The sequence below is a fragment of the Arachis ipaensis genome, chromosome B1 (genome assembly GCF_059453495.1).
Source record: "Arachis ipaensis isolate K30076 ecotype BB chromosome B1, ASM5945349v1, whole genome shotgun sequence".
Taxonomy (NCBI): Eukaryota; Viridiplantae; Streptophyta; class Magnoliopsida; order Fabales; family Fabaceae; genus Arachis; species Arachis ipaensis.
Genome location: NC_142436.1, coordinates 135,807,529 through 135,823,112, shown reverse-complemented (window position 1 = coordinate 135,823,112; position 15,584 = coordinate 135,807,529). Strand labels below are relative to the sequence as shown.

General features: G+C 33.2%; 1 protein-coding gene across 2 annotated transcripts; it reads right to left on the bottom strand.

Annotated features, from left to right (window-relative positions):
• Positions 1-5,135: 5,135 nt before the first annotated feature.
• LOC107635244 (proteasome assembly chaperone) lies at positions 5,136-7,457 on the bottom strand. Of its 2 annotated transcripts, none has more exons than XM_016338654.3 (6): positions 7,187-7,457; positions 6,121-6,360; positions 5,947-6,015; positions 5,770-5,845; positions 5,596-5,660; positions 5,136-5,482 (listed from the first exon to the last, which is right to left on the bottom strand). In XM_016338654.3, the coding sequence occupies exons 2-6, from the start codon at positions 6,286-6,288 to the stop codon at positions 5,423-5,425; spliced, it is 438 nt and encodes a 145-aa protein (XP_016194140.1). In that variant the 5' UTR covers positions 6,289-6,360; positions 7,187-7,457; the 3' UTR covers positions 5,136-5,422. The 2 variants fall into 2 exon arrangements, with proteins under 2 accessions (XP_016194140.1, XP_016194148.1); XM_016338662.3 differs by having other exon boundaries at positions 6,121-6,356; positions 7,187-7,439.
• Between the last annotated feature and the right edge of the window lie 8,127 nt (positions 7,458-15,584).

Here is a 15,584-nt window from a genome sequence, read left to right as displayed (position 1 = left end):
TTAATTTTCTTGTTAATATTTTTGCTAATATGTGAGTTTATTATTTCCAGTTAAACCTCTTTGATGATGCATCAGTGGTGCATCCAAATTCCAGCCAATATCAAGGACGTGTTATGAATTATCAGTTTAGGGAACCAGCAGCAGGAGATAGTTTTTTGGGTGTATAGTTACAGAATATGGGTGTAAAGCTTAGTTTTTTGGATGTATTTCTGAATTTTCTTGTGTTTGACATTTTACATATATATATTTCAGATTATGCTATTTATGTTATAAATTATTATTTTTTTATGGTTTAGGGTTTAGGGTTTAGGGTTTTATATTTTTAGGGTTTAGGGTTTAGGGTTTAGCATTTTAGGGTTAGTGTTTAGGATTTAAGGTTTAGGGGTTTAGGATTTTAGGGTTTAGTATTTAGGGTTTAGGGTTTTAGGGTTTAGGGGTTTAGGGATAAAGCATCATGGGATAGAAGTTTGGGTGTATATTTAACTTTCCTTGGGTGTAAAATGTGATGTTATGGGTGTAAAATTTGATGCTTTGGGTGTAGTAGGTTGGGTGGTTTAGGGTTTAGGGTTTTAGGGTTTAGGGTTTAAGGGTTTAAGGGATTAGGGTTTTAGGGATAAAGCATCAGGAGATAGATGTTTGGGTGTATATTCAACTTTCTTTGGGTGTAAAATTTCAAGTTATGGGTGTATATATGGTTTGATGTTTTTCTTCATATCTTTAGTACGTGTAATTCAGACCTTTTGAATACAGCAGAGAGAGAGTTTAATTATGGAATTTTTTTTTACAATACACTGGATTATAATTAGCAAATTTTTACAGCATGTGTTCAATTTCTTACCAGACTATATAACAGCTAGATTAATCAGTGTCAATATCATTAGAATCTATCTGACAATATGGACTCAATAACAATGAGGATGGCTTGGACAGTCTTATTGCATCACTTCCCCTAATGGCTTCAGCTTTGTCTTGATTCATTTCATTGAATAGAATCCGGGAAGCATATTCTACTCTATAGTGGTCTACCTCATTCTGCAGTTTAAAAGAATTTTCTATTTAATCAACCATATTAATTTAGTAAAGTAATACAAAGTTATATAGTTTTTAAACACAATTACCTGTGTCCAATTGTCCCACTCATACTTCCCCCTTTTAACGTTTTCGGGCTGAATTATCTCAAGCCACTTCATTACATAAATAGCACAGTCATAGCTGAAAAACAAGAAATAAATTAGCAAATTACATATAGGAAAGTTTAATTTTCAGAGTGAAAGATTTATACCTTGTCTTTTGGCTTGAGATGTTAATGTATGGTGTATGAATTTCCTGATCCTTTCTCTTCAGAGGTGCCTCCAGCATATACTCTCATTCTTGAAATTACATATCCCTTAAAACACAAAACAAATCAGTAATATATGAATAAATTTAATAAAGGAATACACCCAAAGGAGCACAAACTTACACCTTATATTGAACATAAATACACCTAAATATTAAAATACAGAACACAGAACCAACTTACAATAAATTTATTTATGTTCATTCTTTCATCGGATGGACAAGTCTTGTGATATGGGTCGAGTATAACAAATTTTTTCTTTCTTGCATCAGCCACCCATAACCACCAATGGTTTGAATAGCAAACAGGTGCAAAAATCTGAAGCATGTCCACATTAAACAGTGTTTTAGTTTATTTGGCACATAAGTAAAGAATGGTAATAAGAAGTTTTAGAAACAAAAACTTACATATGGATGTGATGCTAATTTTTTAAGGTCCAAGAATGGCATAAACATTGGGTAGTCTTCCACTCTGAATGGCTTATTGGTTTTAGGCTGTAAGAATACCCCTTTTGGATGATTTTCAATGGCCATGTTTTGCAACAATTGTAAAACACCAAATGAATACAGAAAATACATCCAAATGAATACAGAAAATACACCCAAATAAATACAGAAAATACACCCAAATGAATTGAAGTACAACTTACCACAATATCAGGGGGGAGACAGTATGTTTCTTCTTGAACCCTTTTAATGTTTTACTGGTTAAGAATGAGGCACATGGCAGAGACAATCTAGAAATAAAAGCCCAAATCAATTTTACATCAATCAATATTGCAGTTACTTTTCATGATAAAATGATTAATGTAATTCTAATATTATCTCAGATTCTATATGTGTACCAGCTTTGAGAGATGCGAAGTGAATTTTTGACAAAATGTATCGATCTTGGGCATTGAGTGTGCACATGGCGTCATACTCATTAGTGGCTCCATCTGCGTATGTTTTCACACGTGTGGCCCAGATGTAGCATTTCTCTTTTATTTCAGCCGTCATTTCATTTGTCCTCGCAGGAGTTTCAAACTTTTCAAAACTTTCTTCGCCACTTTGCTTTTGAATCTGTGGAGTTTTACCTTCTGTTTTCACCCCGCTGCCTGCAATTTTTTCCACCAGCTCCCCTAACTGTTCTATTAGTTTTGGCGTTTCAGGAGTTTTCGCCCTCTCCCCCTCTTGCGTTGCTACACCCTCTTGCGTTGCTGCTTCTTCTTGGCTTGAATCAGTCAAGCCGAGGCTGAATGATGGCATTGGACCTTCTTTAGGAATGTACGATGCTGTCCGTGCCATCATCATCAGTGCAGCAGCATCTTCTGGGGCTGAATTACTGCATGATAAGATATAACGTACTATAAGAATAAGAATAGATGAATGATATTGAAAACCAAATTTTACTCTGCTGAACTTACACTTTAGATGGAGTTGGTGGAAGCGTAGGTATGCTTTCTTCAGTTTTTGCCGGTGGTTCTGGAGTGCTGCAGTGTTACAGAACAATTGTGAGGATATACACCCCAACAAGGATAATATACACCCAAACAATGAACAAATACACCCCAAGATTATTCCTTACCTTTTTATAGTTTCTTCATTAATTTTTTCACTTGAAGACTTTGCAGGGGTTGGTTTAATTTCTGGCATAAGGGTTGGTTCAATTTCTGGCACAGGGGTTGTCTGGGACAATGATAGATAAACTTGAATTGGAACTCTAAACAAGACAAAAATAAAAGGTTAACAAAGCCCATGAAAATAAAATGGCTATAAGGTTGAAATTTTTTTGAAAAACTCACATTGAAAGCGCTTCAGTTTGTGACTGGGTCTCTACCTGCACAACCATCATGTTCTCTTCAGCTGGTTTATTGGTTGACTCTTCTACTAGACTCAACCTGAAATACACCTAAAGAAAGTCAAAAATACGTGAGGAACGGATTTCTGCTAGTAAAGAATTTCACAAATAAATCCTCGTTGCAAGTATAGTTTCTAAACCAACAGAGAGTCCTTTCGCACAAAAATTTGGTTGTCACAAGTAACAAACCCCTAATAAAATTAATAACCGAAGTATTTAGACCTCGGGAGGTATGATTTATTATTGGTTATGAATTTTCTGAGAATTTTTGGAATGAGGAATGGGAAAATAAATAATTGTAAATTAAAGCAATGAAAATTAACAAGAGGTTTTATGTAATTAAAATAAAAAGCTTTGACTGAAAGAATGATTAATTGGAAGTCCTATCCTTGTTGGAGTTCTCTCAAGTGTAGTATAAAGAGGTTGTTGTTTTCACTTAGTTAACCCTTACTAAATAAAGGAAAGTCAAGTGATTGAGCTAACTCTTATTCGCAAATCCTAATCCTCTCCCTTGGGAAGGTCTAGCGTTAGTAAATAGAGGGTTAGCCAATAATTTCCAATTTAACTAATCACTTGAGCATTCCATCTTGCATACCATCTTCCCATCTGAGTACTAGGGATAATAAACATCTTCCCAAAAGCTTAAACTGATTTTGGAATTCACCAAGGATCGAACTCTTGACCTTTTGGATCTAGTGCTCTAATACCATGTCATGATACCACTCATCCCAAAAACTTCAGCTGATGAAAAAAGGTAATACTAATGATTATAATCTCTAATACTCCATAAACCTCCATTGTACACATTGTATAAATATTCCATTGGCTCCGCATACTTTCCCTTTAAGAAATTATACCATTACCCATCTCAAATAATAAATTACAAAAGAGGAAGTATAGGGAGCCAATGGAGTATCTGTACAATGTGTACAATGGCCTGTATTGTGTTCGATTCAGTAGGATATATCCCTGATACCATTAGTAGTATTTTACCTGGATGTTCATTTTTAACTCATATTAAGCCAAATAAACAGCCCATTATATACATTGTACAGATACTCATGATGGGTCACATTTTAATTGGTTATTATCTTAACCATATTTGGGTTATTTTGTAATGAGGAAGTATAGGGAGCCAATGGAGTATCTGTCCAATGTGTACAATGAAGGTTTAGGGATGTCCGATTCAGTATTAGAGGTATAACCATTAGTGTTACCTTTTCCTATCAATTTAAGCTTTTGGAATGAGTGATTTCGTAACATGGTATCAGAACTTTAGATCCAAAAGGTCAAGAGTATAAGTGATGTTCATTTTTTAACTCATAACTCATTGTACAAATATTCCATTGGCTCCCTAACGGGATTCTAAAATATATTGGATTAGTTTCAAGTTTATGAATATTCTCTGCTTCAATTCGTTTAGGAAGAAACCTTCCAACTGTGTTCCTTGCACAATTGAAATGTGTTCCATTTCCATTTTTTTGTTGTTATCTTGAAAAATCTCACGCCATGATTATGTGAGCAAAGAACATCATAGTAACTAACGATATGGGTAGTAACGTCGGTTATAGCCTCTGGCTCCAAAATTCAAAGTAGTAAAATAACCGAGGTCCAAAATTATCATGAGATTGTTTTATTTGTAGCTTTACTATCGATTTGATTGTTCTTGAAAAATATAAATTAAAAAGACTTGGAACATGATATCAATTTAGAGTATACCAAATTTATTTACCTTCAACATTCAAAAATTAAAAACTCTGCAAAAACAAGATGTGAAGTTATGAACTATAAGAATGAAAGTAACTACTAATTCATATTAAACTATTTTTATTGGTACCATTGTCATTGGTCCCAAGGAAATTGTTTTGCAAACCATATATCCAATTTACTTATCTACTCTCTTTCACTCAAGGAAATTTTGCTGATTTTCAGATACAATACAAATGATGTAACAATGTTTTGGCCCTGAATATCTTCTGTCACTTCTTTCTTGAATCAAGAAATTACATATGAAACATTCCAAGTAGCTATAAGTAGTCAAATTGCAATATCTGTAGCCAGTTGATATCAAATGCAGCAACAATCTTAAAAGAGTAACTGATCTAATTGTCAAGAACTTACATATATAAAAGTACAATGTACACAGAAATTTCTTCCAATCTAGAAAGGATATAGCGCCACAGAGCATTGAGAGTCAATGTACCAATGTTTTGCAAGCAACGCTAATGCTACAAGTTCCTCCAATCAAGACATGCCGTAACCCATACTATTGAGTTTCTGAACCAATATTTTCTCAGCTTCAGCCTGCATATCCATTCAACTTGCAAAACTAAGATATAAAATATGAACATGATTTCTTTTTTGAACCGTCATATTAATCACAATGATACAAGGAACATAACAAAACTGTGCTAAACCTCAATCATAGGGCTATTTTTGGGAATATTGCAAGCCAAAATGACATTGAGACCAGTCTTCAGAACTGCAACAAACAAACAACACAAATACCATCAATTCAACAACTAAAACAAAACAAATAAACAATTTTTTTTTTTGCTCCCATTATTATGAAAGACAATAATAATAGTTACCTAAGCGGCAAGCAAGACCAGAGCCAGTGTTATCAGAAGTCCCTCCCATTAACGAAGTTATTGATACATTATTGTTCTGAGTTAACCACAATCACATATCACAAATCCACATAAAAACACAATCTTTAGAAAACAAAAGAATTAGTAAATGTGATTTTGAAAAGAGTGAGAAGTTACAGGGCGAGTGTGAGCAGCTGCATACAAGTTCCCCAATTTGGCAGAGGTGTAACCAACCCACACATATATCTGCCATAATCCCACAAACACATCATTGACCATTAATCATTATCATTTTATCAACACAAAAAAGAAGTGAATTTGCATGAGAACCATAATTGGGGAAAAAAAAACCTGTTTTGGAAACTGTATAATCTGAAAATGGAGGCTGACATCGTTCACGATTTCGGTGAAGCACGTGATAGGCAACTGACACAATTCATATTGTGCAGAAACATTTTCCTCGTCCTTCAATTTTACCTCTTCAATCCCCTTCCTTGCTCCTTCACGAGAATCCATCATCACGTAGAAGTTGCGAGAACCGAACGGTTGGTGAACCGGTCGAGTAATAGGTTCAATGGTTCAAAGGTCTAACTGTGGGTGAACCGATTCAATTAAATATAAAAAATTATTAAAAATACGATATAAATTTTCCATAAAATTCAAAATTTCTCAATTCAACATAAAAATTGTGATTGTTGGCCAACACTGACATGTGACTGGTGATCATTAGTTACATTCATCTTCAAAACCAATTTATAACAATGATCAAAGCAATTTATCATGTCTATACCAATTTTTAGCGGGAGCTCGGTAAATGCTATACACAAAAGATCATATCAAATTGGTGATAGAATCAATCCAGAACTATCAATATCCATCATAATTGTTGTGCATAGTTTTATTCAAGAATGAAGAATGAAAAGTTATTATTTACAAGCATAACCTGGTACAGTAGAATCAAGAGTGTAGTAATTTTCCAGAATGACAAACTTAAACAGATTTTGCTTTTTCTCATCAGCTGCTAAGTTGTAATTAACATGCAAACAGTAAGCAATCCTATGCATACAAATCAAAACAAAACTGTTTGGCTTTTCCAGTTTTCCCAAATAATGCTTAACAATGATCTTAAGTTCTTAAGTATATTGTTATTTGTTGATCAAAACAATGCTTTTCCAGTTTTTCCAAACATTTAGAACAATGATCAAAACAATGACAATACTCTTACAGATACTAATTAACCTTTTTTTCAAAAAATAACTTATTTATGCGAGTGAAATCATTGAACCAAATTAAAACAACAGAGACTCAGGGAGGTTGGGGTTGGGGACGAACAAAGGCGAGAGGGCTTAGGGACGAGGACAAGGACGAACAGGGGTTAGGAACAAACAGAGACCAGAGGCAAGGACGAGGAATTTACCGTCGACGACGCGGAAGAAGCAAGCAAGGAGCCAAGGAGAGGGAGGCGGGCGAGAAGAGTGACGTTTGTGACGGTGAAAGAGAGTGAGCTCGGAGAGGGAGATGCCAGCGGCGCGATACCCTCTGGGCGACGGAGAGTAGTTCGGGGGTGGAGATATTGGGGGCTGCAGTTTACGGTGGCTGGCTAGTCATCTCCAAATTCCCATGCGTGTATGGGTGAGGCCGTGAGGATGAACGGGTTTAGGGTTACAGTTTTACTGGTTTTTTAGAATAATTACACAAATTAGTCCAAGAATTTTAAAAATATTTTAGCCTTAAAAAAAATTAATATACAGCTCAATTCTCAAAGTTTTATTCTAACAAATAAATCAATTTTTAGTTTATTTTTTAGCAGAATAATTATTCATATCAGTCTTCAAAAATTATTAAGTGGACATTTTAGTCTCCATAAAAATTAATATACAGATCAATTTCTAACGTTTTTTTTTGTCAGACATAACAGTCATACGTCCAAAAATAATAATTATTATTATTACTATTAATTACACAATAATACTGTACCATAATTTTTTTTGTATTTTTGGAACAAAAATAATGATAAATTTATTTATTAAATTTTTATATATATATATATATATATATATATATATATATATATATACACTCAATAATAATAATAATAATAATAATAATAATAATAATAAAATTATTAGAGATTACTCTACAAAATATTTAAGGTTGAAATTATTTGATATTTTTGTATTTAATATAATTAAAAAATGTCCTATTTTAAAAAATATATTTATATTAAAAGCAACCGTTATGCTATACATAGAAGCTTTTTTGGTTTACAAATTTTATAAGTTGGGCCAAACCCAACAGAAACTACTCTCACCCAACTCAAGCGTGTTAAACACGCGCGTACTCAACCGTTTCCAAAGCGCGCTAACTCACCATTATGAACGACTCTTCTTCTTCTTCGATCAAAACTACAACCGTCGAGATTCAAAGCACATTCGAAAACTTTGAAGAAGCTTTCAAACCCCTCGCTAACACTCGATAAAATCAACAAGCAAACATTAAAATCTCCATAAAAAAACACCGAAAAGAAAGAAGAAACAATATTCATGGTACTGTTTCACTAATCTTCGAAGTTTTTCATATTTCTCTTTCTGATTTCAAAGGTGAATCATTATATCGTCATATTTCTCTTTTATTAAGTAGATTTATTATATGTTCTTGGTTTAAAATAGATATTAATGTTCTGGTAAAACTGTTCAAGTCGGTGATACTGTTTTACGTACTCTTTAGTGGATGGTTTAACGTATTTTTTCATCTGTTTTTGTGCATATTTGCATATTTGGAAGTGAGTTTGTATACATATAAACTTTGTACTGTATTTCAAGTGAACTCATATTTGAGTGTATATGACCAATTTTTTGGTGTATATCAATCGAATTCGAATGTGACTGGTACTTCTAGTGACATTTTGAACTTAAATTTCATTTTGAACTAATAATGTCATGTAATTCAAAAAAAAATACAGATATATGTGACTGGTATATATCAAGAGTATTCAAGTATAACTGGTGCTGTTGTGCTTGTGCTTGCGCTTGTTGTGTCATTGTATGCATGTTTGGTTGACTTGAATATCATTTTGAACTCATATAATGTCATGTAATCGAAAAAATAATAAATGTGTATGTGACTAAATTTGGATGTATGTGGCTGATATTTGGGTGTATCTGGCTATTATTTGGGTGTATATTGCTGGTATTTGGATGTATATAGCTAATATTTGGGTGTATGTGAATGTTATTTGGCTGGTATTTTTTATCAATTAATAATATTTTTTATTCTTTACAGTAAAAATGACAAGCAAGAGCCAAGGTGGAAAAAAAATACAATGTAAGCACATATATATCTTAGACCAACTCAATTTTTTCTAATATAAATATAGCTTATTTAAATGACTCTCGTTTTACTTTGTTTACAGCAAACCAAGGATTTGAGATGTTCCACGCGACTATTGAATGAAAAATTTGAAAAAATGAGCGAAGCAAAGAAGGCCATCGTTTGGGAATCAGGATTTGATGGTCTGATGCACATCCCCGATGAATGTGCCACACAAACTATTGAAGAAGTTGGCATATTCCTTTAATTTGGAGAAAAACAAATTGGACACAAGGCAAGGTTCGTTGAAAATTAAACCCAAAAAAATAGGAGCTGCTCTTGGTCTCAATGCATCAAGTAATTGATTATAGAAAATCTGTATACTTGCATTCTTTGTAATATATTCTTCCGATCTCATGTAATCAAGAAATAAATTTAGGTGTGTATGACTGATATTTGGGTGTATTTCAAGTGATTTTGAGTGTAATTGGTGTTCTTTTTTGTAGGAGACCTATTTTCCGAAAATGTGAGTTTTAAATACCTTTCTGAGAAGAACAAAGAAATTTTTAGAAGGTTTTAGGAGAAAACATTGAAGAATCTGACCAATCAGATGATGAATATCGGTGTTGACAACGATCAAGATCGCCTAATGTTCAAGAGGATTTTCATCCTCTATATTCAAATGGCGTTCTTGTTGCCAACTACGATAAATAAAGTATCTCCTATCCACATGCTTCCAATTTTTCGACTGAACAACATAACGGAGTGGAACTGGGGCAGCCATGTCCTCAATTTCATCATCAAAGGCATAACCAATTACTGTTTGAAAAAGAAAAAATCGATTGATGGCTGCATCTATGCCTTGATAATAGTATATTTTCATCAAACAAAATACACAGACAAGAAAGGAGAAGCAATCCCTGGACTGCCCTGGGTTAGCCATTGGAATAAGGAGCTACTGGTTAAGAGGATCAGAGTAGAAATTGACAGTCATATAATAACTGAACAGAATACTTTCTCTAATTTATGTGTATTTGATTTATGTAGATCGTGTAAACTAACGTTTCAACTGTTTCAGGGGATCGTCAAGAGGGCGGAAGTGAAAAAGAAATTGAAGAAAATGAAAGAGAAAGAAAAGAAAGAAAGAAAAAAAAAGAAAAAGACAAAAAAAAGAAGATAAGTTCATCCGAGAATGATTCATTGGAGAGTGAATTTGCTTCTTTCTCTGAGTCTGAGTCTGAACAAGACTCAGAAGAACCAATAGAAACAAGAAAATGACCCACCAAGACAACTAAAAAGTAAGTAATATTTTTGGATGTATTTTGTCATTTTAGGATGTTTTTTGCTAAGGATTGTTTGCTCTTTAGAATAGTATCCAAAAAAGGAAAACAGATTATGAAGGATTCCTCTTCAGAAAATGAAAATGAATCCGATGATGAATAAAATAATGAAATTGTCATTGCATTGCTTTTTTTCTGTTTATTATCAAAATTTGATGTATTAACAGAGTGTTTCTCATTTAATACATCAAATTTTCATAATAAACAGAAAAGAAAGCAATGCAATAATAATTTCAAAATCTTACTCATCATCGGATTCACTTTCACTTTTTGAAGAAGAATCCCTCCACACTCTGTTTCCTTTTTTTGGATACTATTCTGGAGAGCAAACAATCATTAGCAAAAAATACCCTAAAAATGACAAAATGCACCAAAAAATATTATTTACTTTTTAGCTGTCCTGGTGGGTTGTTTTCTTGTTTCTGTTGGTTTTTCTGAGTCTTGTTCAGACTCAGACTCAGAGAAAAAACCAAACTCACTCCCCGATGAATCACTCTCCGATGAACTTACCTTCTTCTTTTTTGTCTTTTTTTTTTCTTTCTTTTCTTTCTCTTTCATTTTCTTCAATTTCTTTTTCACTTCCGCCCTTTTGACGATGCCCTGAAACAGTTGAAACGTTAGTTTACATGATCTATATAAATCAAATACACCCAAATTAGAGAAAATATTATGTTCAGTTACCATATGGCCATCAATTTCTGCTCTGATCCTCTTAACCAGTAGCTCCCTATTCCAATGGCTAATCCAGGGCAGTCCAAGGATTGCTTCTCCTATGTTTTGTTTGATGAAAATATACTATCATCAAGGCGTAGAGGCAACCATCAATCGATTTTTTCTTTTTCAAACAGTAATTGGTTATGCTTTTGATGATGAAATTGAGGACATGGCTGCCCTAGTTCCACTCCGTTATGTTGTCCAGTCGAAAAATTGGAGGCATGTGGATAGGAGATACTTTATGTATGGTAGTTGGCAACAAGAACGCCATTTGAATATAGAGGATGAAAATCCTCTTGAACATTAGGCGATCTTGATCGTTGTCAACACCGATATCCATCATCTAATCGGTCAGATTCTTCAATGTTTTTCCCTAAAACCTTCTAAGAATTTCTTTGTTCTCCTTAAAAAGGTCTTTAAAACTCACATTTTCGGGAAATAGGTCTCCTACAAAAAAGAATACCAATTACACTCCAAATCACTTGAAATACACTCAAATATCATCCATATACACCTAAATTTATTTCTTAATTACATGAGATCAGAAGAATATATTACAAAGAATAGATTACAAAGAATACAAGTATAAAGGTTTTCTGTAATCAGTTACTTGATGCATTGAGATCAAGGACAACTCCTATTTTTTTGGGTTTAACTTTTAACGAACTGTGCCTTGTGTCCAATTTGTTTTTCTCCAAATTAAAGGAATATGCCAACTCCTTCAACCGTTTGTGTGGCACATTCATCGGGGGGATGTGTATCAGACCATCAAATTCTAATTCCCAAATGATGGCCTTCTTTGCTTCACTCATTTTTTCAAACTTTTTATTCAATAGTTGCGTGGAGCATCTCAAATCCTTGGTTGCTGTAAATAAAGCAAAACGAGAGTTATTTAAATAAGCTATATTTATACTAGAAAAAATTGAGTTGGTCTAAGATATATATATATATATATGTGTATGTACTTACATTGTATTTTTTTCCCACCTTGACTCTTGCTTGTCATTTTTCCTGTAAGGAATAAAAAATATTATTAATAGATAAAAATACTAGGCAACTAACAGTCACATACACTCAAATACCAACCACATACATCCAAATACCAACAACACACCCAAGCCTCAGAAGTTAATCCTTTTTTGTTAGGACTGCTTTGCACGCTCTGGCTAACTTCTTGTCCTCCCTCTTGTATTTCTTCTCATCCTTCCTCTTGTGTTTCTTGAAAATGTACTTCAATTGCTTGACGCTCATCACCTTGAGTTGGTTCTATCTTATTATTAACTTCAATAGGAATCGAGCTAAAACTATCCATCATGTACATAAACAACAAAATTTAATACAGAAATACTAAATTAGATTCTAGATAGTTTCATATACAAAAAAAAAGATTCAGAAATATAAATCATTCGATCTTTACTTAACATAACACACTTTACAGCCAAAAAGTCTAATATAAGTTAACTATCATGCAATGAGAATGAAAATTAAAGTTCTTAATAAAATTAAAGTAACTTTTATAGGAAGAACGGTATAACTTGTATATGCTTTTAGTAAACATTATTCAACAACTCATATATAGCATTCCAATTCAAATCGATTCTTGTGCACTTTCTATGCACACAGCCTCCCACTAGTTTGAATTAGCTTCGAGGTTATTTCAACCGGGGACGTAGTACCTCTTTATCTATTCAAACTTGCTTTCATCCAACCCCTTATATATAAACTAAGCTAAGCTTGCCTTATGATCAATAAGGGAATCATTACTTACATTATATTGCCAATATTATGTAGCAGGCACAAACTTTACACCTCACTAGGCTTTCTTTAATGTTTAGTCATCAATTGGTTCCAATTTAATTTCATAATGGATCACATCAGCCAAATTGGAGAAGGAATACAATGTAATCTACCGCTATATCTATATGATTCAAGAATAGAGTCTTACGTTTTAAAAAAAAAAAAAAAAAAAAAAAAAAAACATCTTTATAAACAGAGCATAGTATAACATAACAACAGCCAAGATCATTAACGGAACCCAACATAGCATAAAGTCATAAATAGCCAACAAAATTAGAATTCAGAATTAATAAAAAAAAAAAATTAAAGTATAAAAAAAATAAAAAAACAGCTACGAATTATCAGAAAATTCATGGAACAAAGCATTTATTAATAAAAAACAACAGCCACCAACATAAAAAAAAAATCAAAATCAACATCAACATCAAATTCATAAAAAAAAATAGAAACCTAAAGTATGAAAAATTACATTATCAAAAACTAATTATTAAATAGCATGCATTCAAATTAATGAAGTAAAATGCCAAAATACAAGAAGAAAAGGAGAGATAGAGCAGTGAATCTTACCAGAAATAAAGAAGAAATGGACGAAGAGGTCAGAGACACTGGTGAAGAGAAGAGCAGAGACACGGGATAGTAATGCAAGATGGCCTGACGGCAACGGCATAGGAGTTGAACAGACTCAACGGAATAGCGACGTTGGCGAAGGAATAGAGCAAACGGTGCCATGTGGTGATGATGCAGTGAGTAGGTTGGCTGAAACGAACAGTGACGAGGCCGCGATGGAGGAGGTTAGAGGTGGCTGGCTGGGACGCTGAGTGCAAAGACGAGGGAGAAAACGCAAGAGGGGAGGGGTTTCGCGAGGAGGGTGAGGGACTGAAGGTGAGTCTTGGGATTGGAACGGCGCTAGTGTGTGGGAAGAAGAGTTAGGGTTTCTAACTTTTCTATATATATATATAGAAGGTGAAATGACTAAAAAACCAAAATAAAAAACAAATTATTAAGGGTGTTTAAGTAATTTAACATATTCGGAGATTATGAAGAATACGGGACGGGAATCTCACTCGGATCCCCACATCTACTTCGGGAAAATTTTTTTTCATCTTCGTTTCGGCAGAAAAAATTTTTCGCTGTCGGAGCCCCATTCAGGAACCCCGCCTCCTGGAAAATTTTGACACTCCTAAGCACACATAAGGTCCAGCAACTAATCATATATAGTTAGACTTTAAAGAGTTAACCCTTGTGATAAGAATGGAATGAGTGCCCATTTATCAATTGGGCGGCTAATATTTCCCATGCAAAGAAATCACCTTTCAAGACAAATTAAAAGTTAATGAAGGTTGAAAACAAAGGCTTGTTACCTGTATAAATAGGTGAAGACTCGCTTGAATTTACACACAGCAATAAAAATATTCTCTCTCTTTTATATTACTAATACAATTCTCTCTCTTTCTTTATTTTACAAGTATTTTTGAATAGTCTTCTCTCTCACTCTTTACATATAATATTGGTAAATATATTAATCATCTTGATTATATTGAGATAGTAATTGTGGTACTAGAGTCTTCTACTTATACTTCTTTATTTTATATTTATTTTACAACACGTTATTAGCACGAATTTTGTTTCAAATGATGCTGAAAATTCTACCACTCATTACGATGTATCTGATTTCTTTGAGGATCCTGAAGGAAATATTGATTATTTGATCAATAATGGAATAGTTTAATATGTGAGATTGTTAAGTATCTATGTAAATAAATAATGTAAAGAACTTATTGTTAAGTTTTATTTTCTATGTATTTAAATTTCAAATATGATGTATATAAATAATGAAATATTAAGGTTTATGAATTTTGAAATCATTAATGTGTCAAGTTTTAAAATAAAATTTTAGTATATGACATTATGTGCAGTGTTTTTTTTTTAGAAAAATAATTCCAATCAAGAATTCAATTTGACTGTGCATGTATTACTACTCATTTGATTATTATTTATTTTTGAAGAAAATGGCAAGAATATATAATGAAGATGTATGCCTTGCGGATAGTGTAAGTTCGCACACAATTCTCAAAAGTTATATATATATTTTACCCATCTTGTGCCAAAAGAAGAATATGTTAATACTATTATTGGCTCAGGCAATGTGATAGAAGGCTTCGGAAAAGCTATAATTTTGTTTTCTGGAGGAACAAAATTCATAATAAATAATGCACTATTATCTACCAAGTCTCTGAGAAAGTTGTTGAGTTTCAAAGATATTCGCCGAAATGGACATCATATTGAGACTATGAATGAGGGAGGTCATGAGTACTTATGTATCACAACTCATGATTCAAATAAAAATGTTATATTAGAAAAGTTACCCTCACTTTCATCTGGGTTATATTATACCAAGATTAGTGCAATTGAATCACATGCCACTGTAAACCAGAAGTTTACTAGCCCAAATGAATTCATAACTTGGCACGACCGATTGGGTCATCCGGGAACAACCATGATGCGGATCGGAGAATTATTAAAAATTTCCATGGACATTCACTAACGAACCAGAAGATTCTTAAATCTAGTGAATTTTATTGTGCTGCATGTTCTCAGGGAAAGTTAATTTTAAGGCCATCACCAGTAAATATTGGATTTGAATCCCCTGAATTC